This window comes from Cydia amplana, chromosome 13, assembly GCF_948474715.1.
Source record: "Cydia amplana chromosome 13, ilCydAmpl1.1, whole genome shotgun sequence".
NCBI lineage: Eukaryota > Metazoa > Arthropoda > Insecta > Lepidoptera > Tortricidae > Cydia > Cydia amplana.
Genome location: NC_086081.1, coordinates 785,770 through 809,682, shown reverse-complemented (window position 1 = coordinate 809,682; position 23,913 = coordinate 785,770). Strand labels below are relative to the sequence as shown.

Below are 23,913 nucleotides of genomic sequence, written 5' to 3'. Positions count from 1 at the left end.
CAGTAACTAAGTCTAATATTTTTTTATACACTAAAAACAATACCTACCTAATCTAAAAATCCTAAACAACGCTTAAACCTAGTAAGTACCTATTCTACCCGTAGTGTCCCTGATGTGAGTAAGGTTACCAGTGCTGCCTAGGAGAAATCCTTAATTGTAAGCTTGTACCTAAACATACCTACACAGGTACAAAAACATACGAGTCAAATTGGGAACCTTTTTTTGAAGGCGGTTAAAAAGGTTTTACATTAAATACGATTCGGTATTGATGGTATATTTTGTTAGTCTCTACCTACAATAAAGGTCAGGTACCTAATGTTTAGAATCGACCCCCGTTGCACGAGGGGAGTTGCGCAAGCGTCTGTCATTCCACCAATCACAGCGCCTTTGTATGTGACCTTTTAAGAAAAAAACGTGTACCTATACATTAACTACAATAGCGTACCGGTGGTGTATACTTTGTTAGTCTCTTTAACTACAATAAAGGTCAGGTACAAAGGTTTTGTATCGCTCCCTTATTTATTGCGCAAGGGGCGGGCACTGCGTACGCGACGATGCTGATCGACCAATGGGCGTCGGCGATCACAACCTTTTGCAAAAAGTTTGTAGGTAGGTAAATAACATCCAGTCATAACACCAGGGCACTTACCGCGGGAAAATACCTATGTTGTCTAGTGTGTATAATTATCACGAAGATAGGACACTTAAGAAAGGTTTACCTACTCTATAAAAAAAAAATTATAATTGACTGAATTTGTAAGTTTTATCTTTCTTGACATTTTATCTGTTTGCATGTTTTTTTTTGTAATTTTCCTGACATGATATATTTTTCTAGTGTGTAAGTGAATTGGTGTAGTACTGTACGCTTGCACTGTATTAAATAAATAAATATAAATATTATCTGAATACTTTGCCCGGGGCCCACATAAAAATTAGATTTAAAAACCGTTTGAAAAAGCATCTCTTGAATCTTTTATCCCTTGAAAAATTACGGATAGGAAAAGTAAGAAGTAGACTTATATAGTATTTTATGCAACCGTTGTTTAAGACAGGTCAAAAAAGGCGAGTGGCGTGAGTAACAATTTGAGGCGAAGCCGAAAATTGTTAATAAAGACGCCACGAGTATTTTTTGACTCAGTTAAACAACGTTGCATACAATACTTTTTCTACGACCCAGCACTTACTTTGAAATAAAATTGTAAATTAAACAAATATTTTTAATTCAAGAAGTAGCAAAAATGAAGGGTACGGACGGGAAAAGAATGAATGAATGAATGAAATTAAAAAAAAACATGTCTATGGTTCACTTATTTGTCAGAGATGACATTTAAAATAAGGTTGGCAACACTGTATTTCATTCAATATTTTTTAAGTGGTCATTACACGAAGTATCGTAAAATCGCCAAAAAGATACTGCGTGTATGCACAAATTCTTTTTTGGGGAATAGACTAAAGACTTGTCTTGACAACTATAAGGTAGGGCTTTAAAGGTGTGTGCACGACCCTTTAAATGAGAAATAAAGATACGGGAGTAGAAAAAAATATTTATTGAACTGCGATCCTAGTGTTAGCTTTAGTTATACAGGATGAATTCGTTAAAGGTTGGGTTTCACGACGTGTGGCTCGTGGACGCCGCGAAGGCATTTAAATAAAAAGAAAGATGTCGACTTATAAAATATTTATTGAACTAAACTAAAGGTAAGCTATACAGGTTGGTTTAAGGTTTAGGTTTGACCACGTGTGGCAGGTCGTGCACGCCGCGGACGCACTTTAGCTTCACTCCGGGGCAGTCCTTTAATCTGTAGACAATAGGACTAATCAATCGTGGAGACTCGTTAAACTGTGGATATTGCCACATTTCCTGAATTGACAGTAAGGAATTGGTACAGTGCAATGCAGTATTTGTTCTTAATGGGAAAGGACGGCACTCTAAGGGTAACATTCCATTTCTGACCGCAGCTGCACTACTGGTACTGAACGCGTCGCTGTTACTGTCAATTTCCATAGTAAAATGAACAGAAGTGCAGCTGCGGTTGGAAATGGACCGTCACCTTAAAGCCGGTTAAACACCACAGACAACTAAATTTCTTCCTGATGAGTCTAGGCTTCAGGGCTATGCAAAAGTGCCCTTTCTACATATATAATTTTTAATTATAGGGAGGCGGGCGGGATTTTTGTGCCCATTTGTTGAACTCTTACTGACGTGAAACTCATTTGACTCATTTCACATGTGGCCGATAGTAATCGGCCACTCTTAACAATAAAGCTTCAATTAGCTTGTTCCTTTCTGATTTGTTAGGAGTGGCCAATAACATAACTATACCTCACAGATAAGACATCCTCCAGACTGAGCATAGTAGCGCTACCCCCTCTGCCACAAATATACGGTAGTTTTACTTCATTTTCGAGTCAAAGTGTCTTTGTGTGACGTTCGTGTCTTTGAACGGACCAATCACGGCACGGGATTCGCTCACCTCGTCCCCCGCACCCCAGTATTTTTGGCAGCATCGGTTTCATGAAATAATTGCTCTAAACTCCGTCTAGAGGATTCCTAGTCTATGCTATACCTACTCGTACGTGTGTTCCTTAAAATTTAAGAATGGAACTCACCTCCCCACCCTAACCAGAACAATATTGTGTTCCTGAAGGTTATGTCCGATGCCTGGCACGTAGGCGACCATTTCCTTGCCGTTTGACAGACGCACCAGCACGCACTTGCGGTTGGCTGAGTTTGGCTTTTTAGGCTTCTTAATGAGGGTCTTTAGGACGACACCCTGAAATTAATACACATTAGGTTAACGTTGTTTATTACTACATAGTATAAAACAAAGGCGCTTCCCGCTGTCTGTCTAGGTATGTTAGATCTTTAAAACTACCTACGCAACGGACTTTGATGCGGTTTTTTTTTAATAGCAAGAGTGATTCAAGAGGAAGGTTTATGTATAATTTGCAAAGTCGCGGGTCGCTAGTTACATTATAAAATAAAGAGGCAGCGGACGCGGATCTACGTGACCCCCGAACCCCTAGCGTAAAATTCATCATTCGATGGCGTTTCGTGCGTTCGCATTTACGTTATGTCTATTTTTGTATGGGATTTTGTACAGCGCGCCAAGCGGGACGTTTTGGAAACTCAAAATCCCATACGAAATGATACTTAACGCAAAAGCGAACGCAAGTCAACGTCATCGAATGAAATTTACACCAGGGGTACTGGTTGAAGACTTGCGAGAAACAGCACAGGACCGTGATCAGTGGCGATCAGTCGTGTTGGAGGCCAAGACACACTTTGGTTCGCTGCGCCAGAGGAGTAAGTAAGTAAGTCATAATGTATTGTTTGCCCGCATTTTCGTTAGTAATAATTTATTTGGTTCAGAAACGCGTCACTTTTCAGGATTGCCATAAAACAAACCTAACCTAACCTAACCCACCTATAGGATAACCTGACGAAAATCCTGAAAAGTTAACGATTTCAGTTTTATGACTAATGATTATATGACAAACAATACATTATGATTTAAAACATTATGGGAAACAAAGGTACCCCGTATTTCACCGCATGGCCAAAAATACTAGGTGCCTAGTGCCTAGTATAGTCAGAATCAAAGAGGTACTAACACTAACGGCCAAAGTGGCCAAATATATCGGGACCCATCCTTATTCTTATGGTAATAAAGGTGTCTTTTAAATACCTTAGCAAAGGGGTTTCCATTGAGCGGGTTCCTTGACTTCCTGAGTTTGATGTGCGGGCCTGTGCGGTGCATTTGTGCTAGCGACGCCATGGTTCTGGATAACAGGGACTGTCCAGGTGTTGGAAATAAAGATGGTAGTGCTGGCGGCTTCACTGCCGACGAGGTGGGCGCTGAAATAAAAGAAACAGTAAAAAACCGGCCAAGTGCGAGTCATACTCGCGTTCCAAGGGTTCCGTACATTAAGTCCAACTCACTCTTGACTGCACATTTCTAATAGGTTTTTCTGTTATCTATAGGTAAAGAACTATTTTGTGTATTTTTTGCAAAATATTTATACCCAGTAGTTTCGGAGATAAAGGGGGGCAATGGTCGGACAGACAGACAGACGCACGAGTGATCCTATAAGGGTTCCGTTTTTTTCCTTTTGAGGTACGGAACCCTAAAAACTGGTTCGGTAGTTACGGTAGTTACGGCAAAATTTCAGTCCTACGGCCACCTTCAGCCACCAGCATTTAGACCAGTTCCATGGTACCATAAAATTTAATTGTCACAGAATTACATCAAACAATCATCTCCTCAGCCAAATATTCAACAGGTTTATTGAGCTTAAGCAGTATTTTGCTTGTTAATCAATTTTACTGAAGACTAACTTTAATAAGTACCGCGTTATCCATTTAAAACACTGAAGTCTAGACTCAGAACTAATAGAGCTAAGATTCATCAAAACACGGAGTAGGTACACTCACGCGCAACGAAAACAGGTCACTTTAAAAGAAATCCCCGTATACCGTAGCCCGTTTTCATAGCTTTTGAGTGTAGTTTTCCGATCGTTCATCACTCGCCGTCATCTCGGCTTCGAGTTCCGCTCGATCGTGATAAATTGTGCAAATGGCTTCCAACTTCACAGATTGACTTAAGTTTTGCAATTTTAGAACTCGTCTAACAGATTATAGGTTTGATTTTAAGTTTAACCTACGATATAAAGATCTACAATCACTTAAAGTGCTAGGAATTCAATCGATTACGAACCGAGCTGAAAAGATAGATTTACAGAGCCTGTTTTTACATTATTACGACGTTATTCATAAACGTTTGCTAAGTTAATCAGCTGATGATCGTCGTTTGTCCCTTTCCATGGCATAACGACAGATAGGAACAAACAACGATCATCAACTGATTAAGTTAGCAGCCGTTTATGAATAATATATCTGTAAATCATGGTGGTTTATAAATAAGTAAGACATTTTTAAACAACACAAAATGCATAGATCTCTTGACAAGAGCAATAAACGACAAACTCATCACTACCGTTATCCACACCGATAAGCTCCGCAGGTGCCAACACCACGTTTCCAAGGATAATCCCCAAATAAAGACACAGTGTGACGCTTTATCTCCAAAAGAACAACTGCTATAGCAAAATATACCTTATAGCAACAAGTATAGCATTTAACAGGAATAAAAACTAAATGAATACAGTTACAAGATGGTAGGCGTTGCCGGCAGCGCCCTCGGATTGTGTCAATTGTAACGATTCGATGCGCGGGCGCACCTCAATGTGGCATAATGTTTGATTGACATTGCGATGTGTGGTCCGCAACATATTGATGTTATGGAAGGGATGAGGCGTATTGGCAGATGTGAGACCGTTACTTTACAGTTTTTTGATTTAGGTATGTACCAAGCGGAATTAAAGGTAGGTATATAATAAGTCGTATATATCTGGTTCATACACTCTTGAGCAATAATTATATATTTTATCTTGATACCAATAGAACTTGTAAAATCTTAATTAATATCTACAAACCTGTGCCCTGTTTATCAAAAGCTTGTAACTTGTAATAGTTGTAATACAAGTGGAAGACCCTTTCTAACGAAAGCTGTCAAAAAGGGACTTCCACTTGTATTACAAGTTACAAGCTTCTGATAAACAGGGCACTGGCTGATATTAACATTTAGTACCAACATTTGGAAGTATGTATTACGTATATCCTCAATTAAAACCCAAGAAAATAGGTAAGTACGTTAATTTTCAGACTAAAGTCAGAAACGGAAAAGGCCCTTTTGAAAGTGTCTCCAAAACCACATCTACATTAACAATCAAACTTTACGAAGATTTAAATTAACAAGAAACCAACCCAAAATGAAAAATAAGCAAATAAGTTCCCCGAAATCCGAAGCACATGTCGCTACAAGACGGTACAGAAGTCCTGTTTGTCCAGCGCTGGGACAACAAAATAGACTCCTTAGGGACCTCGAGTCACGTATAACAGCAACATATAAATATGACCTTAGGTAGACTTTATCTTCATTGCAATAAGGGTCACGTTTCTACGTCGTCCAGAAATGTATGAGTTTTGTCGCGTATTGTTAGGGAGTTTTTCTTGTAGTTTGTTGTGGGATAATCGGCAGGACACTTGCATCTGCTCACGCAAGCAAATATTAACAATATTTTGTGGTGCGAGTGATGAGCGTGAATGGTTATAAAATAAGATGAAATTAACAGCATACGCCTCTGTGGCGCCGGCGGATGCTTGCCGAATGAGATTGTATACCTAATTGGACTGAAACTGAAACTGGAAAGAAACCGCATATTTTTAAGAAAGAATCTTCTAAATCTTGTTGAGGTAGGTACCTAAATGTCGGCCACTTACTTAAATGTCAGAATGTAATTATATAAGTAGGTATCACTTTGCATGGAAGGTTTTTAAAATGGTATAATATCTCAATATCTGTATATGACACTGAGTAGACTAGAAATAAGTTAGGATTAACAATCTTAAGCGCAACTTTAGGTACTAACACATTGTTAATCACACAAGTCAGGAAAATATTTTTTATTCCCTCTGTGAAGAAGATATCAAACATCGCGAACGACGCAATAGAAACCTCGCTGTCGCTTACACACTGCACCGTTCGCATTCGTCCAGAAAGTACCTGCTCTTTTTGCGGATTATAATCCGCTAATAGTGGGCATTGTCCATCGTCCCGTCTTTGACAGCATGACTCCGGCAAAAACCACAATGGGCAAGAGTTGAGCCACCAGGCGTTCCGAGAATCGTCAATCATATTTTACACCTTTCACTTCGAATTTCAACTTTAAACACAGCGTTTAAGATCGCTTTTACAGCTATAGGATTAATTTATGACATGCGCTCGCGACAGTTAAGTCATCGTCCGCGGGCGCTTGTGAATTAAATCGTATTCCAACGTAATAAAGTCGGTTTTGCCTCAATTTTGAAGCTGATTTCGTCTATTGATTGTGTAACTTTATCAGTAAACTGATTTGCTGATGATTCTTATGCGTTCGCAATTGTGGTCCACAATGGGCTGGATAAATCTTGCAAATGCAAATCTTAGAGCATATTACGTAGTATATGTTTGCTCCATTCAATGTTTTCTAGGAAGCAAGGATTATATTTGCTAGTTTTGTAATTGGCTCACGCGAAGGCGTGAAGTGTTATGGAATTGACCAAAGGAATGTTAAATGGAAAAATTTAATCCATCTTTTCAGTAAAAGTTACATAATGCTCCAGACGCGTGGACATTAAAATATTGAAAGGAACTGGACAGAAGGGTTTTGTTGTTCATATGTTACAAATAGTTGTATCGCTACGGTATTGTTAAATAAGTTATAATTTGTATGGTTCTATAAACCTGTAACTCGGAATATTTTTTTACTAATCGAACAAGAACCCATATAAATTTAAAACTCCTTGTCAATGCCCTACACAAGATGAAAACTCGTCATGAACGAATTTATATTTTTTCCTAAATATTCATGGTTGCCGAGGTCCAATATTTCAAAAGCTACTCATAGTCAGGGTTGGGCAAAATACTGGCTTCATTGTATTTCAAATAAGAAATATAAAATACATTTAAAAATGTATTTGAATTACAAAATACAAAATACTTTGGTGACAGGTATTTGAAATACAAAATACAAAATACAGTATTCAAAATTATGTATTTGAAATACAAAATACAAAATACTTCGACACTTTTAACATAACATTCATGTTTTTATGATTATGAATTGAAGAAGGAATTGCCTTTCATAAAAACTAAATTCCTAAACGTATTATCAGATAAGTTCCGTCTAGTTGGCGAATGGATGTATCCAGCCAATGAAAACAGTCTCTCAACTGGACCGGAAGAGCATAGGCTGGTATTAAATTTAATAAACATTTTTTTTATGTTTGGGTAGCGTTCAAGGGCACCGAGATCTTTCCCCTTCTCATTTAAAAAACTCACTAACTCTACTTCCATACATGTGACTGGCCTATCACGTGTATAATCAGAGAAGATGATGAAATCATCGTCATCATTCTTGCTAATGCTAGAACTACCACTACCACTTCTTGGAAGCACTGGAACTGATTCCAACGTTGTGATCGCAAGATTTTGTAACCTTTGCTTGTCCTCGTTTGAACAGGTTTCTGGTAGCCATCGCATTTTATACGCTGGATGGAAACAAGCTGCCAAAATAGCTTCATTGGCTTCAGGTCTCAATTGGAGAAATTTGTCAAACCTCTTTTCTAAACTTTCTAGTAGTTTTGGTACAACTCGAGAGAAATGGCGCAGATTACTGCTTTGTAGTCTTTCCAGTTTGGTTTTAATAGTCATCAACGTGGGTAATAGTTTACCATAATAGCAATTATCACCCTGAAGGTAGTCAAGAGCTGACGCGATAGGTTTCAAAACCTCCAAAAACTCTTCTAAATATTCGAGTTCTACTGCTGAAAATGTGTTTGCCTTGCCTAACTGTTCAAATAAACTATTCAGTTTAGTTTTGCTTTTCATGAGATGGAGAATAGCGTCATAGAGGGAATTCCACCTTGTTGGACATGGGTATAATAACTGATGCCCAAGATGTTCCTTGATTATTTCCGCAGACTTTGGTTTTCTTGACATGTTCCAGAGCAAAGTGCATTTAGCAGTGGCAGAATAATGTATTCTGCTAATGAGAGAATTTTTTATGTAATTGTTCTAGTCTGTTGTGGCTAAAAGGCTTAGAGTGTGACTGGCACATCTCAGATGTCGTGGCAAATACAATTCCCTTGTTTCAAGTTCTTCAGAATTATTAACTAAAAGCACCTCTTCATATAGAGTGTCACTTGCGCTAAAATTGTCCAATTCCATTGTATCTAAAAATAAGAAATAAATATTAGGATACATGTCAAATTGTCAATCTAACATAGGTCACATAGTTAATATAATGTGGAAAATTATTTGATTAAGAATAAAATTAAATGTTCACCTTCAGGACCTAAGAAATCTGGTACATAGTCAACAATACCAAATTCTCTGAATGCTTTAACGAAATTCGATCCGTTGTCTGTTGTTGTAGATATCATGTGATCATGTGTTAGTCTAAAATCTGACTGGACTTCAAATAGCATTTCAGCAATTTTATCGTATGTGTGAGAACCCTTAAAGCGATTGAATGACAAGACACAGCTCATACGTTCAAGTGTAGCCTCATTGATCTGAAACAAAACATTTTAGTCATAAGTTTTAACAAAAAATAAATATATATTTTTAGACTGATCTTTGGGACTATAGACTTTTCATAGATTATATTATTATTACATCTTGGTGTAATGTAATTGATTTAAACATACTTAGACGATTTTTACACATTATATAAATGTTAAATATAAATACTGGACATACATACCCAATGAGCTGTTACACCAAGAAAGCTTCTGGTTTTTGTAGACCATATGTCTGCTGTTGTGGACACATAGTCCAATTTACTGAAAATGCTTATAAGTTTATCTGTAACAGTTTTTTGGGCTGTATCAATTTTTCTCCCTAATGTTCTTCTGGACATAACCTGAAGCTGTTCAGATATGTCAGTAAACATCTTTACGAAGTTAGGATCATCCACAGTACTTAGTGGTTTCATGCTGTTGACAACATAGTTAAGTATGTTATTATCTAGCTTTTGTTGCACTGAATGTTCTTTTTGTGATTTGAAACTTGAAATATTCAATTTCATTTGTCTTAGACTTTTCTCATTGAGGGTTTTCTGTGTTTTTTGCCTTTTGCCCTGGCTGTTTTCTTTATCTTTCTCATATTCTAATAATGCATCCGGATGTTTTCGCTAAAATAAAATCATATACATTATGTAAGTACATAATTCTTAAGTTTACATAAATCTTGTTCATATAAAACATGTGACAATAATAATATATAAAACAACAGATAAGTGATCCTATTAGGGTTCCATCTATAGGGTTTATAGATAATTCAGACGAAACCATGGTATAAAGTATAGTAGGTATATAGTCTAAGTTCATCATAAAATATTAAATTATATACCGATCAAAGAATTTTTAGTTTAATTCGCTTGCTTTACTTTCCTAGCATAGTTTGAGATGGCCTTGGAAGTGGGGATAAGAACAAGACATGTACAAAATTCAATTATTCAAATCTTTTCTTAACTGACTTACCTTCAAATGTACTTTAAAGTTGCTGGTAGCCTTAAGACTACCTTTAATAACTGTTTGACATTTTATACAAGTTGCTTCAACTTTTTCTGGATCTTTGCTACCACCGGGGGCATTGATGTCCATCGTCACTTTCACTTCGAAATATTTGCCACCAGTTAAAATGAGTGGATAAGTTGTTGTCGTTGTTGAGCTACAACCACCGCCATTGTCATTGTTGTCAACACCACTGCCTTGTTCCTCTCTGGATATCGATGCCGCAGACCTCGCAGAAGATGAACTTGAATTTGAATTCATCATATAATAGGTAATAATCGCCGATCCCCAACGCCATAAACTTAATCAAATTTAGAGTAAAGTAACAGAAATACCGCGTAACCAGCGTAACGAACTAAATCCCAGAGTGATTTGACACTTATGACACTTGAAGTTGACACTTACACTCAGTGTTGCTGCTGTCAATGTCACTGTGTTCTAAAGGGGCTATCACACGGGCCACACGGTTGGAAATGTTTCGACGGTCTAAGGTTACCAACTTACCATGACGTTCATATAAATTTAATGAAATGTAAGTATTTTGTGGAAATGTATTTTGAAGCTTGAAGTATTTGAAATACAAAATTCTAAATACATGCGAGTGTAGTATTTGAAATACCAAATACAAAATACTTTTCCAAGTAGTATTTGAAATACAAATACAAAATACTAATTTGTATTTCAAATACATGTAATTGAAATACTGCCCAACCCTGCTCATAGTAAGTGTATTATACCTATAGGTACGTAGGGTGAAGTTAATATAAACTACACTGAGATTAATAAATTAACGGAATGTAATTATTTAGTGCTGGAATCGGGATATGAAGAGCCAACCGTAATAGAAATCACCACTTCTAAGAATTTCAAAGAGCCGCGAACGTTGTTTTCAGTGGTCTCTAAGAACTCTAAATTATTTTTTCTACTCCCGTACTTTTATTTGTCATTTAAAGGGCACACACCTTTAAAACCCTACCTTATAGTTGTCAAGACAAGTCTTTAGTCTATTCCCCAAAAAAGAATTTGTGCATACACGCAGTATCTTTTTGGCGATTTTACGATACTTCGTGTAATGGCCACTTAAAAAATATTGAATGAAATACAGTGTTGCCAACCTTATTTTAAATGTCATCTCTGACAAATAAGTGAACCATAGACATGTTTTTTTTTAAATTTCATTCATTCATTCATTCTTTTCCCGCCCGTACCCTCCATTTTTGCTACTTCTTGAATTAAAAAGATTTGTTAAATTTTCAATTTTATTTCAAAGTAAGTGGTCTTGGTCGTAGAAAAAGTATTGTATGCGACGTTGTTGAACTGAGTCAAAAAATACTCGTGGCGTCTTTATTAACAATTTTCGGCTTCGCCTCAAATTGTTACTCACGCCACTCGCCTTTTTAGGGTTCCGTAGCCAAATGGCAAAAAACGGAACCCTTATGGATTCGTCATGTCTGTCTGTCTGTCTGTCTGTCTGTCCGTCCGTATGTCACAGCCACTTTTTTCCGAAACTATAAGAACTATACTGTTGAAACTTGGTAAGTAGATGTATTCTGCGAACCGCATTAAGATTTTCACACAAAAATAGAAAAAAAACAATAAATTTTTGGGGTTCCCCATACTTAGAACTGAAACTCAAAATTATTTTTTTTCATCAAACCCATCTATGTGGGGTATCTATGGATAGGTCTTCAAAAATTATATTGAGGTTTCTCATATCATTTTTTTCTAAACTGAATAGTTTGCGCGAGAGATACTTCCAAAGTGGTAAAATGTGTGTCCCCCCCCCCCCTGTAACTTCTAAAATAAAAGAATGATAAAACTAAAAAAAATATATGATGTACATTACTATGAAAACTTCTACCGTAAATTGATTTGAACGAGATCTAGTAAGTAGTTTTTTTTAATACGTCATAAATCGTAAACCGCAATTTAACCTTTCATTCAATTACTTGCTGCTACGGAACCCTTCATGGGCGAGTCCGACTCGCACTTGGCCGTTTTTTTGACCTCTCTTAACCCGTCATTTCCCACGATATGACGTCACCCATAAGCGTTCTGACGGTTGCATAAAATACTATTTGTGTGGCTTGAAGAGTCGCAAGTGGCTCTCGAGCCGCGGATTACTGTCCCCTAACAGTTAAACTGGGCTATAATATAACCGCGAAAATCGGAGTTCGCAAATTGCGGGCATTTTTCTCTGTCACACTAATTACGCCTTCATTGGAGTAAACGAGAAAGATCCCAGCAATTTGCGATAAACGGTTTTCGCGGTAGCCCCTCTGTTCACTTATCGAATATTCCTAATTACGCCATGGACATCATTTGTATAAAACCAACAACTACATCATAAAAAATCCTTACATGTACCTACATTAGCATCCTTTTCCAATAGCCTTCTTAGCTCACTGAAGCGGTGAGGTGTCCGGAAGCCAGTACTTTCTTCCCGTGGGAAGAAAGCTGCCCGGGGAGGTCCCACGCCACAATACGGTGTGCTTAATGCCAAATGTATGGCCATTGTGTTTGGGGGTGGTAACGGTCCTATGTGGAAATGTTTGCTAGAGTTTGTGCCGCGTATGTGAATGTTATTTATAAAGCGGGACGATGAAACTTAGCTATATAAAATTATAATTAATCTGAAGGCTGCATTTATGTCTATGTATATTTAACCCTAACGGGTTGAAAAGGGGTCGGGGCCTGAAAATTTTGAAGACTTTTAAGGGCACGAAGTCACGAGTGAAAGCCACTTTCAAATAAACATTTGTTAAAAAAATATATATTTATATTCTTAATTTTGACACGGTCTGTTACTTAACAATTTGTTAGTTAACCAATTATTCAACAATTTTACTGTCGCCTCCAAATAGGTATATCGGAGCGGCCAAGGTGGTCACAAATATCTGAACACGCCTCTATTACATAGTCCGCTCCTACACTACCTCGGCTGCTCCGATATACCTATACCTATGATGGTGACTGTACAAAATAAATTAACCGACCCTGGTTTTAGGTTGGTACCGACTATCGACATCGACATTTTCTGTGATGATTAATTTTAGCGAATCTAGCCTCCGCTCGTCACGTGCTCAGCATATTTAGAAGTCGTTACAAACTTTAATTTACGACAATCTTTGTCAGTCCCTACAACATTTAAGGAGTTGTTTCAAATTCAAGGCTCTACGAGGGGCGTTCAATAAAAAGTGAGAATGAGTATGTTATATACAACTTTTATTAAATATTATTTTATTTTTCGACATAGTCACCTTTTAGCATAATACACTTAGTATATCTTTTTTCTAAACTTAAAATTCCATTTCTAAAAAAGGTTTCATCTTGAGTACTTAAAAAATCCTGTACTGGAGCGACTACCGCGTCGTCGTCTTCAAATTTCTTGCCTCTCAGGTATTCCTTCAATCTCGGAAATAGGTAGAAATCACTAGGGGCGAGGTCTGGTGAATACGGAGGATGCTTAAGGATATCGAACCCAGCATCACGTATTGCAGCCATTGCAACGGCGGACTTGTGTGCCGGTGCATTGTCCTGATGGAACAACACAATTTTCGAGAGTTTACCTCGCCGTTTTTCACGGATCTCATTGCGCAATGTTGCTATTTGTTTGGCATATAAAGTGCCCGTAATAGTGGCTCCATGCTCGAGATACTCAATCATTACGACCCCTTTACCATCCCAAAAAACAGAGCCCATGACCTTACCGGCAGATGGGCCCACCTTGAATTTCTTCGGAGTTGGAGATGATGGCCTTTTCCATGTCATAGACTGCGGTTTCGTTTCAGGGTCGTAATGATGGAGCCATGTTTCGTCCATTGTTATAAATCGCGCCAAAAAAAGTTCCCTGTCTTGCTGTATCAGGTCCAAACCTTCTTGACAAATCTCGACTCTAGTTTGTTTTTGCGTGTCAGTAAGCATTCTGGGTACCCAACGCGCTGATACCTTTTTCATACCCAAGCGTTCATGTAAAATATTATGCACGCTCCCCGTTGAAATCTTTACATTTTCAGCAATAAAACGAACCGTGACACGACAATCCGCCAAAACTAAGTTTTCGACTTTTTTCACAATTTCTTCAGTTACTGCTGTAGTAGGGCGTCCGGAGCGGGGGTCATGCATGGTCGATGTTCTTCCACGTCTAAATTTGGCGCACCAACGTGCGACTGTCGAATACGGAGGAGCATTAGACCTTAAAGTGTTCCGTAAATCTAAATCGACTTGGTCCGTAGAAAAATTTTTCAAACACAAGTATTTGATAACGGCGCGCAGTTCAATTTTCTCCATTTTCGCTAACGTACTCAATAGCATCGCAAAGAAATCGCCGTATTTTTTTTTAAACAAAAAACAGTTAGTTTTTTTTTCATGGCGATCAGCTAGGTAGATTAGCTTTACCGGCCAGTATTTACTTTCCTAATATTTAAAGAGTTTACATCTCATTCTCATTATATATTGAACGCCCCTCGTACCTTTAAACGGTTCTAGCTGTAGGTACGTTGTCTGTCAGTATCGAATTATGGAACATCCCGAACCGGCATATGGTCAACATAATACACAAATAGCCAGAAATATGGACATCGAATGAAAACCTCAAGTCATCCCGCACAAAGATGAGGTGTGAATGGGCTTGGACAATGTGGTCAGCGCATTGTATCAATTGTACTGAGATCAACATCTTAACTGATCACTGGTATCCCTTATGTCTATGCCATAAGGTTCATATAAGGGCAGCTAACTGTGTCAATTGTACTGCAATCCTTTCTAAATGTGCGTCGGCCACAAAAGATGTTAGATGACATAACTGAGATGTCAAAAAGAGATTGCTTCTAAATATAAATGTTGGAATTATTCTAGAAATTGCGGATTCAAAGTTATGTATCAGGCGTGATGAAGCTCGATATAGTTTTTAAGAATATTTTAGAATAGTTATTTTCGATACAAGTGCGAAAAAGAGGAAATTCGAAACGAGTGGCGATAAATTAAAACACGACCGAAGGGAGTGTTTTAAATCGACGCGAGTTGCGAATTACCTATTCGCACGTGTATCGAACAACGTTTTACAGTACATATGGCACTTTAAAGTTTCGACATACGCACGAAAAGTGCTATTTTGCTCACTAGTGCGGAAAAGTAGCCCCATATGTACTGTAAAAGTAATTTATCGGCCTCCGTAGCCTAGTCAGTAATAATCAGGGCCCTAGCTCTACGAAGCTGGACCCTCAATTCGAACGGCATGTTTTATGCTTTTATGCAATGAGCGCGCGGGTATTTGTTTTTGAGTGTGTATTTTATGTATTTATTATACCTATACATCACCGCCTGTTCTCCGTTTAGATACCGTCGACGACAAATATAATATATGTACAGTCGCCATCAGATGTATCTGAGCGGCCAAGGTGCTCACAAACATCTGAACACGCCTCTGTTGTCAACATGCGTTATTAGAGTACGTGTTCAGATATTTTTGAGCACCTTGGTCGCTTCGATATATCTGATGGCGACTGTATATGTCGTGGCCAGACCTTAGAATTGATAATTTCATGATGTGGCAATCATTTCATGAAATGATCGGTTGGCCATATCATGAAAAAGTCAAACCTAATCTAATCATATCATGAAGTCATCAATTTTAAAATGGTATTTATTTCAGGAAATGATTAAAATGTTTACTATAATATTCCAACCAATATCAGGTATTGTTCAAACGCAACCAACCTGAATGAGCTTAGTTTTATTTTACTTCTAGTTATTTCAACAACAATACTAGGCTTGTCGGCTTCATAGTGAGAATAACGGTGTACTTAGAAATTATGATAAAAATTATCTTAAGCCGAAACCTATGCAATATAAGAAAAAAAAACGGCAAAGTCCACTCGGAGGTCTCGCGGCGTCTTTTGTTTCCAAGTTTCCAAAACCGTTATTCCGAAAACTACATTAATGAAACCTCCCAAATATTGACAATACGGATTACGAATTGTTTCAATGCAATAACAATGCAATATCGTCCTTAAACTTATACAGTTAAGGTTGGACTTTGAATGTGTTGTGGAGATGATGGTTTGGAGAATTAATCCTGTCCATGCGGAAGGGTTCCAATGACAAGGCGTGTGACAACCCTTATTGACCATAACAATTATCAATCTAAAAACAACCTTAAACTTGAACACTTAAAATTCATTTTCGCTTGTACTAATAACAGTAGATAAAGACAAAGTGAAGTGGACCTTGTTGGTTGGTATTAAGGTTTCGCTTCGATTGGTACGGGTGGCAGCTGCTTGTTTAGTGCAGATGCGGTTCATGTGGCTGTGGTGGGCAGTTAGAGCAATTGCAGTTGTTGCATTTTGGTGACAAGTTTTATTTAAATAATGGCTTTTAGTGATACATAGGAAACTAGGTAGCAATAACATTATACATAGGAAATAATGTTCTTAAATATATAATGTTAGGCAGGGCCATTGCAACTATCGGACAAATGCAACTATTCTAGCTAAATGTACGGTCGAAAGTATTAATTTATGACCAATTTCGTACCTTGTCACAGTGACAATCAATATGAAAGTTGCTAGAGACCTCATACTATATATTGTCACTGTGACAAGGTACAAAATAGTTCAAAAATTAAAACTTTCGACTATGTACATATATAACAAGTCGTTAGCAAATAGCTTTGTGTTATTAATTTTTATTTATTTAAAATGTTAAACCATGTAAAACCATGTAAAACTCTATTTTGACAATATACTTGTGTACTTTTTGTCCAAAAATATTTTTGAAACTATATACTATGGCAAATTTGAAATTTGTACAAAAGATAAACTTAATGTAGTAAAGGGCAAAGCAGAAAAAGTTTATAATTTTTTGTTAGTTCATTATTAAGTTTTTATGTATCTACATAATTATTAAATATAATTTTGTGTTTTTAAGTAGTCACACTACTATACATATATAAATTTTAAACTTAAATAGATATCATACACTAAAGAACAAGTAACCAAGTCCACCGGTGGCCGAGGAGGGAATCAAACCCGCGTCTTCAGCAATCCCACACTGTTTGCCCTTAGAGCAGGTCAAAGGCGCCTAGCCTTGCAAAGATAGCATACACCAGAGAATTTAGGACGGATACTGTCGTGGCCGGGTAGTCAAGTGGCCAGGAACAGGATGTTAGCGTAAGCTGGCCTTGAAGACTTGGTCACTTTTTCTTTAGTGTATGATATCTATTTCAGTTTATTATTCAATACAAAAACCAATTTTGCAAAGGTCCTCTTAAAAAATCTTATTTTATACTTATACTGTGATTGGACTGATTGGGCTAAAAAGTTTTGGAGTTGGTTGTGAGAACCTTTGCTAGGCTTCACTTAGAATTGGCAGTTTTGATACAGTTGATTTCCTATTGAAATCTTTTTATAATAAGATTAGACCGTTACTCAAATAAACTGTGCTGTACAGGGTGCCTACTCACACTTACCAGGTTTAAGTTTGTAGCAATTTTAATTGTTTCTGTATAAAATTTGTTTTGACAGTACAGTATTCTAATCCGAAATGCTACATTTAAGAAGTCTAATTGATAAATACCTGTAATTGTTGCATATTGAGTCCTTATTCCTGCGGACACCAGAGATAACCCTCTTCGTATAAGATTCATCTAAAACAAGCAATATTCACTTTGAAATTTCTAGAACGTACCTTGGGTAGCTAGCCTTAGCCTAAAAACATATTGATACTTACTATACGATACAGAAAATAATCTTAAAAAAATTATTTGTACAAAATTATGTTATTATTGAAATTATAACCTCAATAAAATTCTGACATTTGATGATTTGACAGTAGGTGACAGCTGTTTTTAGAGTTGCCAGGACAATAAAAATAATCTCCAACCTTTTCTTTGTCATCGTACTGCTATTTGATGGTAGATGGCGTTAAAAATCAAACTTTGATTTAAGTTATTCTATCACCTACTAGATGGCGTGGTTAGAAAACGCGAGAAATGTTTAAAAAAATCGTGTCTTCAATATCTCTTTTTTTCATGGATATGCATACAAATATTCAATATCAAAGCAGTTAAAGTTAAGCTTGTTTCTGTTAGTTACGATTTCGAGCAAAAGCTTTAGCAGTTGGATTAAAATAAAACTTCCGTCGTAATCCCTCTCTAGACCCAGGGATCGGCAAATTTTTATAATATATAAATAAGTAGTCGTAACAAAACTTTACCTACCTAGAAAAGTATTATAGAAAGCACATAACTAATTCGACAAACACAACAGTACGGTTACCATCAGTTTGTCACTGACATAAACGCCGTCGAGAACGTAATTTACTTTCTATACATCCCGTACCGTACAGGTACCTAAACTAAAGTGAAAACGGGATTTCACTTTTGTTTACCTAACTGTTAAATCAAAAATTGGAAAGGTAGCTGCCGTAGCTAGGACTGCCCGAAAGTTATTTAGTCGAGTAGTTTTCCCCTGTTGTCCGTCGTTGGCGGCTGTTCATGAACCCGAATTTTCCGAATCATTTTAACTTTGCCTGCAGAGACAGGTAAAAGTAATTGATAAAAACTGATAGTTTGTATAGAAAGTCGTATTCCGTCTCATAGTAGTAGTAGTAGTAGTAGTAGTAAAGTAGTAAAATACTTTATTGTACAAAATGAAACATAAAACATGAAAGAACACACATCATTAGTACAAAGGCGAACTTATCCCTTTCAGGGATCTCTTCCAGTTAACCCTTGAGCAATTGAGGGGTAATTGGAGAACGGTAGACATAAAGCTGTACTAATCGGCATAAAGATAAAAGATTTAATATCCTACTATAAGTATATACAAAGTATGGGATATGAAATATAACAAATATCAATTTTGAACATGCAGATTACGTCTGCGAGCGATATTCCAAATTTTATATTAAAGGAAAAAATGGAAAAATTACGCTTCCGGCAGGACTTGAACCCGCAACCTCCGCAATCCGTGCGTTAGCTCTGCCACAATTGGCTCAATAGCTACGGAAGCCTACCAGAATCTTGCGAATTTTTTCCATTCCTTCCCTCATGCACACGCCTTTGGGGTGGCGTATAGCGACATCTACCGAAAAACGATTACATCTTTTTATCGGCACCGGAGTCTCAAGTTGCATTGAGAATTCACCAGTAACAATGTGCTAACCCGTACTAAATCAATTTTGAACATGCAGATTACGTCTGCGAGCGATATTCCAAATTTTATATTAAAGGAAAAAATGGAAAAATTACGCTTCCGGCAGGACTTGAACCCGCAACCTCCGCAATCCGTGCGTTAGCTCTGCCAATTGAGCTACGGAAGCCTACCAGAATCTTGCGAATTTTTTCCATTCCTTCCCTCATGCACACGCCTTTGGGGTGGCGTATAGCGACATCGACATCGAAGCGACAGCGACATTTATAACAAATATGTAAACAGCTATATATACATATTCGAAATATATAATACATATACCTAATATATAATATTCTATACGATATAATATAATACATATATACTAAAACTACCTAATCGCATACATCTTTTGGATTCAAGTTCCGTCAGAAAGCCATAACTTTTTCGCCTTTAGCGATGCGACCGATTGACACTTTCGAAGAGAAGACGGTAAGGAATTCCATAATTTGACAGAGTACACAGTAAAAGACTTGTCATAGGATCGGTGTTTGTGTGGTGGGATAGCCAGAGAGAGTCTGCACGGAGCGGAGCCGGTGCCCGCTGCCGTCTGCTAAAAATGTAAATCTCTCCGAGAGATAAGGGGGAGAAGAAGGAGAGAAAAGGACGTTAAAGAGAAGGGAAAGCACATGTATGTCCCTACGACGCCGAATGGGCAGCCATTTGAGTTGGGAGCGGAAAGATGAAATGTGATCAAATTTGCGTAAGCCAAAAATGTATCTGATGCAAACATTTTGCAAACGCTCAAGCTTGTCAAGTAGTTCCTCCGTGAGATCAAGAACAGCAATGTCCGCATAATCAAGAAGGGGAATTAGCAGAGTACGTGCTAGCATGACTTTCGTGTGGACAGGAAGGAAACTCTGGAGACGACGAAGCGAGTGCAAGGAAGCAAAAAGTCTCCTTACTGGTTTCAGTCACGTGGGATGCCCAAGAAAGTATAGGTACAAATAATAATAAAGCCTAGAACAATGAAGCCAATTAAACTGTAGGTAGGTACTAATCTGGGGGCCTAGCCAAGATGACAGTCGTACATCGACAAACGGGCCAATTCGAGTTTTAGTTACCTATGCGATCTGATTCCCATACGATACTGATTTGTCAGTGTCAAAAGTGACGTTATTGATTGATGAAATGTCACTTTTGACCACTTTGACACTGATAGATCAGTATCGTACCGGAATCAAATTGAACAACTGAAACTCGAATTGGCCCGAAACGCCTAACGGAAAGAAATACTCGTAATGTATCGATCGGGGTGACAGATGCTACAAAAAGTCACGTGTCTTTTTCTATAGGTAATCGTCAAATCAGTGAAATGTTAAGCTAAGCTAAGACGGACCTATAAATATCAACGGATTTTATTAAACAAATAATTAACTATTTCAGTCATAAAGTCATAATTACTTTTATATTAATTCCTGTTCCAGAGAATTAATACAAGATGTAAAAAGGTAACTCACCTAACCGAAGATTTACTGGTTAATTAGCGAGGGAACATAATTTACAATTTTACTGAAATACTGTCTTAATAATTTCAGCCGTTTTGTAAATTATGAAAGTGTAACCAGGATTGACGCGGGAATTTGGATCTCAAACACTGAAATGTCTTACTTTGTTATTGATTATTAATATTATTATTTATTTTATAAAAGTTGACGAGATTTTCGTAAATGTATTAAATTAGTTTATAAATTTATTTTTGCTTCAACATAGGTAATTCGAATTAATGGAGTAATAAAATGATGTTTAAGATAAAGTAGGTACATAAATTTGCCGACTGGTCTGGCCTAGTGGGTAGTGACCCTGCCTGTTAAGCCGCGGTCCTGGGTTCGAATCCTGGTAAGGGCATTTATTTGTGTGATTAACACAGATATTTGTTCCTGAGTCTTGGGTGTTTTCTTATGTATTTGTATATTATATATATCGTTGGCTGAGTACCCACAACACAAGCCTTCTTGAGCTTACTGTGGGACTTAGTCAATCTGTGTAAGAAAGTCCTGTAATATTTATTTATTATTTATTTATTATTTATTATTTATAAATATTTAAGTGTTGACATGTAGAGTCTGTTCGGAAAGAGAAGAGTCGTGGAATGTTTTGGGACATTCCACGACTCTTCTCTTTCCGCACAGACTCTAATAAGTATGGATTTAGATTATTAATAAATTATTTTGAGTATATTTGAGGCTGACTGGAATTGACCCTTAATTTGGCAACGTCCAAAAATAAAAACCTAATTTTTATATTTCTTTCTTGACCAGAATCATTGATACTGTTGAGCGCCGAGGGGGTTTGAACTCACGAAACTGTGCTATTTTCTGCCAAATTAAGGGTTAACGGAAGAGTACGGGTTGGTCTAAGGTGAATCTTAAATACCGTAAAATGGAGTGAGTAGGGTTCTATAAATATCAAGTTTAAACAGAATATAATTATAGCAACACGTTACAATATGTTTGGGGATAGAAGTTTGTAATTGTTTGACACAATGTAGCAACACCCCCGGTTGTGGGGGATATTCGAAAACGCGCTGACTGACGTATGAGAATTAGATTGTTGTAATAACTTTGGGGTCTCTATAGGCTACGGTGACCGATTATCATCAGGCGGGCTACACTCATTACCACTTTGCTACACAATATGTAAGTACAGTAAGTAGTAAAGATTTTTCGACTATGACTATGGGATTGAATTAGAATAAAATTAAAACAAGCAGAATACAGGTCCAGGTCAAGGATTCTTGTTAACATGTTTGATATTGTCGGACTATTCATGCGTCTAAGATACTTTGTTGCATAGATTACATTCTAGACTCCGTATTGAGATTAGACATAGCTAACTGTACCTTGCTGAATGGTGAATAAAGACAGCTATGAGCTAGCCCTGTAACTCCTAGAGTTCAATTAGCATGATTTTCTGAAACATTCATTTTGGAAACGTAAAATATCGATCACCATTAATATAAATTATTCAATGTGAACATTTTGCAATTTTGGAAACTCCTACGGGCATCACTGCAAGGCTCCTAAAAACGCCCATCATTTTGAAAACATAACCATAATTTTATTTAGGATCCATTTATGAGTCGAAAATGTTCGTTCACATTGGTATAAGCAAGCCTGTTGTACGGAGCAGGGTTACGTTTTCAAAATGACGGGCGTTTTACCGAGACTTGGACATCAGTAATCCTGTATGATCCGTCTAGTAGATAAGTGGTCTATGGTTTGTTGTTTAGGAAGTCTTCCCATAGATAGAGATTTATCCGGGTTGTTTTACGTGCCTCGAGGTTTAAACGATGATGATTAGGCCTAGTTATTGCCATAAAATACGTGGAACATACACAAATTGGTTGTTACGTGAGCAAATAAAATATTTTGATTAGATAAACTACAATTATTGTTGTTTTTACTCTGGCGATTAAATTAAATAGCACTTTCCCGCTTGCTTCCTTATTTATCCTGGCAGCAGTAACTGCTTTAAGTTAGATGTTTAATAAAATGTGCCTGTATATACTTATGTTTTCATATGTTGTTCTTATTTTTAGGAAAATATGTTTCCTTTCAATTGGTAGGAACAAAAATACTTAATAAGTAAGAATTCACTTTGGCAAAATTAAGAAAAACTTTATTTGTAATGCGTGAATGCGATGTTTAGAACAATATTTGAAGGCTAATTAAACTTTACAAAATTAATAGGTATATTATAAATTAATTGAAAATGTAATTTTTAGTAAGTTAAATCACAAAGTATGAGTCAAATAACGCAGATTAAGTACCTAATAAACTCTTTATGGTTCACTTAGGAGACACGCTTCCAGAAATAAATATTCCAAGACAAAAATCGTCTTAAAACGCCTCTAAGTATTAGCACCGTGTTAATAGTACCTATTTCTATTTAACACTTCATCATCCTAACGGGCCGCCATTCGTCTCCGATAAAATCTGTTTAATGGAGGGGACCAATTTGTCAATATACTTTCCGGTAAAAAGTGGATTTCGGATATCGCGAGGAGGTCTCATTTTGCTGACATCTATTTTGGAAGTAAATTGTGAAGTTGAGTGACCATCCGTAGTACTGATATATATTTTTATTTGTGTATTTTATATGTAGTTTATCAGGTTTTTCAGTTGTTAGCAATAGGTCTAATACATATTTTCTTAATCAAATTGTCTCCTTGCAAAAAAAAAAAAATACTTGTCCCTGTTCAACCCGATAGTTGACTGGTAGGTAGGTATACCTATAGGTAAAGCCATTGGGCATTTAGTCCGAAATTTGAACCTACATTATTTCGTAGTTTGTGACCTCTGGTGTTGCAAGCGTCCATGGGAGACGGTAGTTGCTTACCATCAAGCGCTACGACTGCTCTTTGCCTCCTCTATCATTAAAAAAACTAATTTTATTAAAAATGTAAGTGCCTATAAATTTATCATGAAAATCTGTACCGAAAATCCACTACGAAGTTTATTGGTTAAGAAAAATTAAAACAGCATAATCTAAGCTTTAAAAAACGTAAAATCCTAAAACGTTAAACCCGGGTTAGCGTCC

The 23,913-nt window shown here is 37.0% G+C and overlaps 2 protein-coding genes across 2 annotated transcripts; both read right to left on the bottom strand.

Moving 5' to 3' along the window:
• Positions 1–1,698: 1,698 nt before the first annotated feature.
• LOC134653361 (small ribosomal subunit protein uS12m) lies at positions 1,699–18,006 on the bottom strand. The gene is made up of 5 exons (XM_063508697.1): positions 17,909–18,006; positions 17,756–17,825; positions 3,690–3,859; positions 2,611–2,774; positions 1,699–1,799 (listed from the first exon to the last, which is right to left on the bottom strand). The coding sequence occupies exons 2-5, from the start codon at positions 17,823–17,825 to the stop codon at positions 1,718–1,720; spliced, it is 486 nt and encodes a 161-aa protein (XP_063364767.1). The 5' UTR covers positions 17,909–18,006; the 3' UTR covers positions 1,699–1,717.
• Positions 7,632–9,583, bottom strand: LOC134653354 (uncharacterized). Its single transcript, XM_063508691.1, has 3 exons — positions 9,370–9,583; positions 8,950–9,178; positions 7,632–8,836 (listed from the first exon to the last, which is right to left on the bottom strand). The coding sequence occupies exons 1-3, from the start codon at positions 9,556–9,558 to the stop codon at positions 8,679–8,681; spliced, it is 576 nt and encodes a 191-aa protein (XP_063364761.1). The 5' UTR covers positions 9,559–9,583; the 3' UTR covers positions 7,632–8,678.
• Positions 18,007–23,913: the final 5,907 nt, after the last annotated feature.

What these genes read in the sequence shown, in the direction of transcription:
- LOC134653361 (XM_063508697.1), bottom strand. Translation starts at nt 17,825, where the DNA reads ATGAATCTTATACGAAGAGGGTTATCTCTGGTGTCCGCAGGAATAAGG. An exon ending in TCAATATGCAACAATTACAG is followed by an intron (nt 3,860 to 17,755) that starts GTATTTATCAAT and finishes CTTTTATTTCAG; the next exon opens with CGCCCACCTCGTCGGCAGTG. An exon ending in ATGGAAACCCCTTTGCTAAG is followed by an intron (nt 2,775 to 3,689) that starts GTATTTAAAAGA and finishes TATTAATTTCAG; the next exon opens with GGTGTCGTCCTAAAGACCCT.
- LOC134653354 (XM_063508691.1), bottom strand. Translation starts at nt 9,558, where the DNA reads ATGTTTACTGACATATCTGAACAGCTTCAGGTTATGTCCAGAAGAACA. An exon ending in TTGGTGTAACAGCTCATTGG is followed by an intron (nt 9,179 to 9,369) that starts GTATGTATGTCC and finishes GTTTTGTTTCAG; the next exon opens with ATCAATGAGGCTACACTTGA. An exon ending in AGATTTCTTAGGTCCTGAAG is followed by an intron (nt 8,837 to 8,949) that starts GTGAACATTTAA and finishes TCTTATTTTTAG; the next exon opens with ATACAATGGAATTGGACAAT.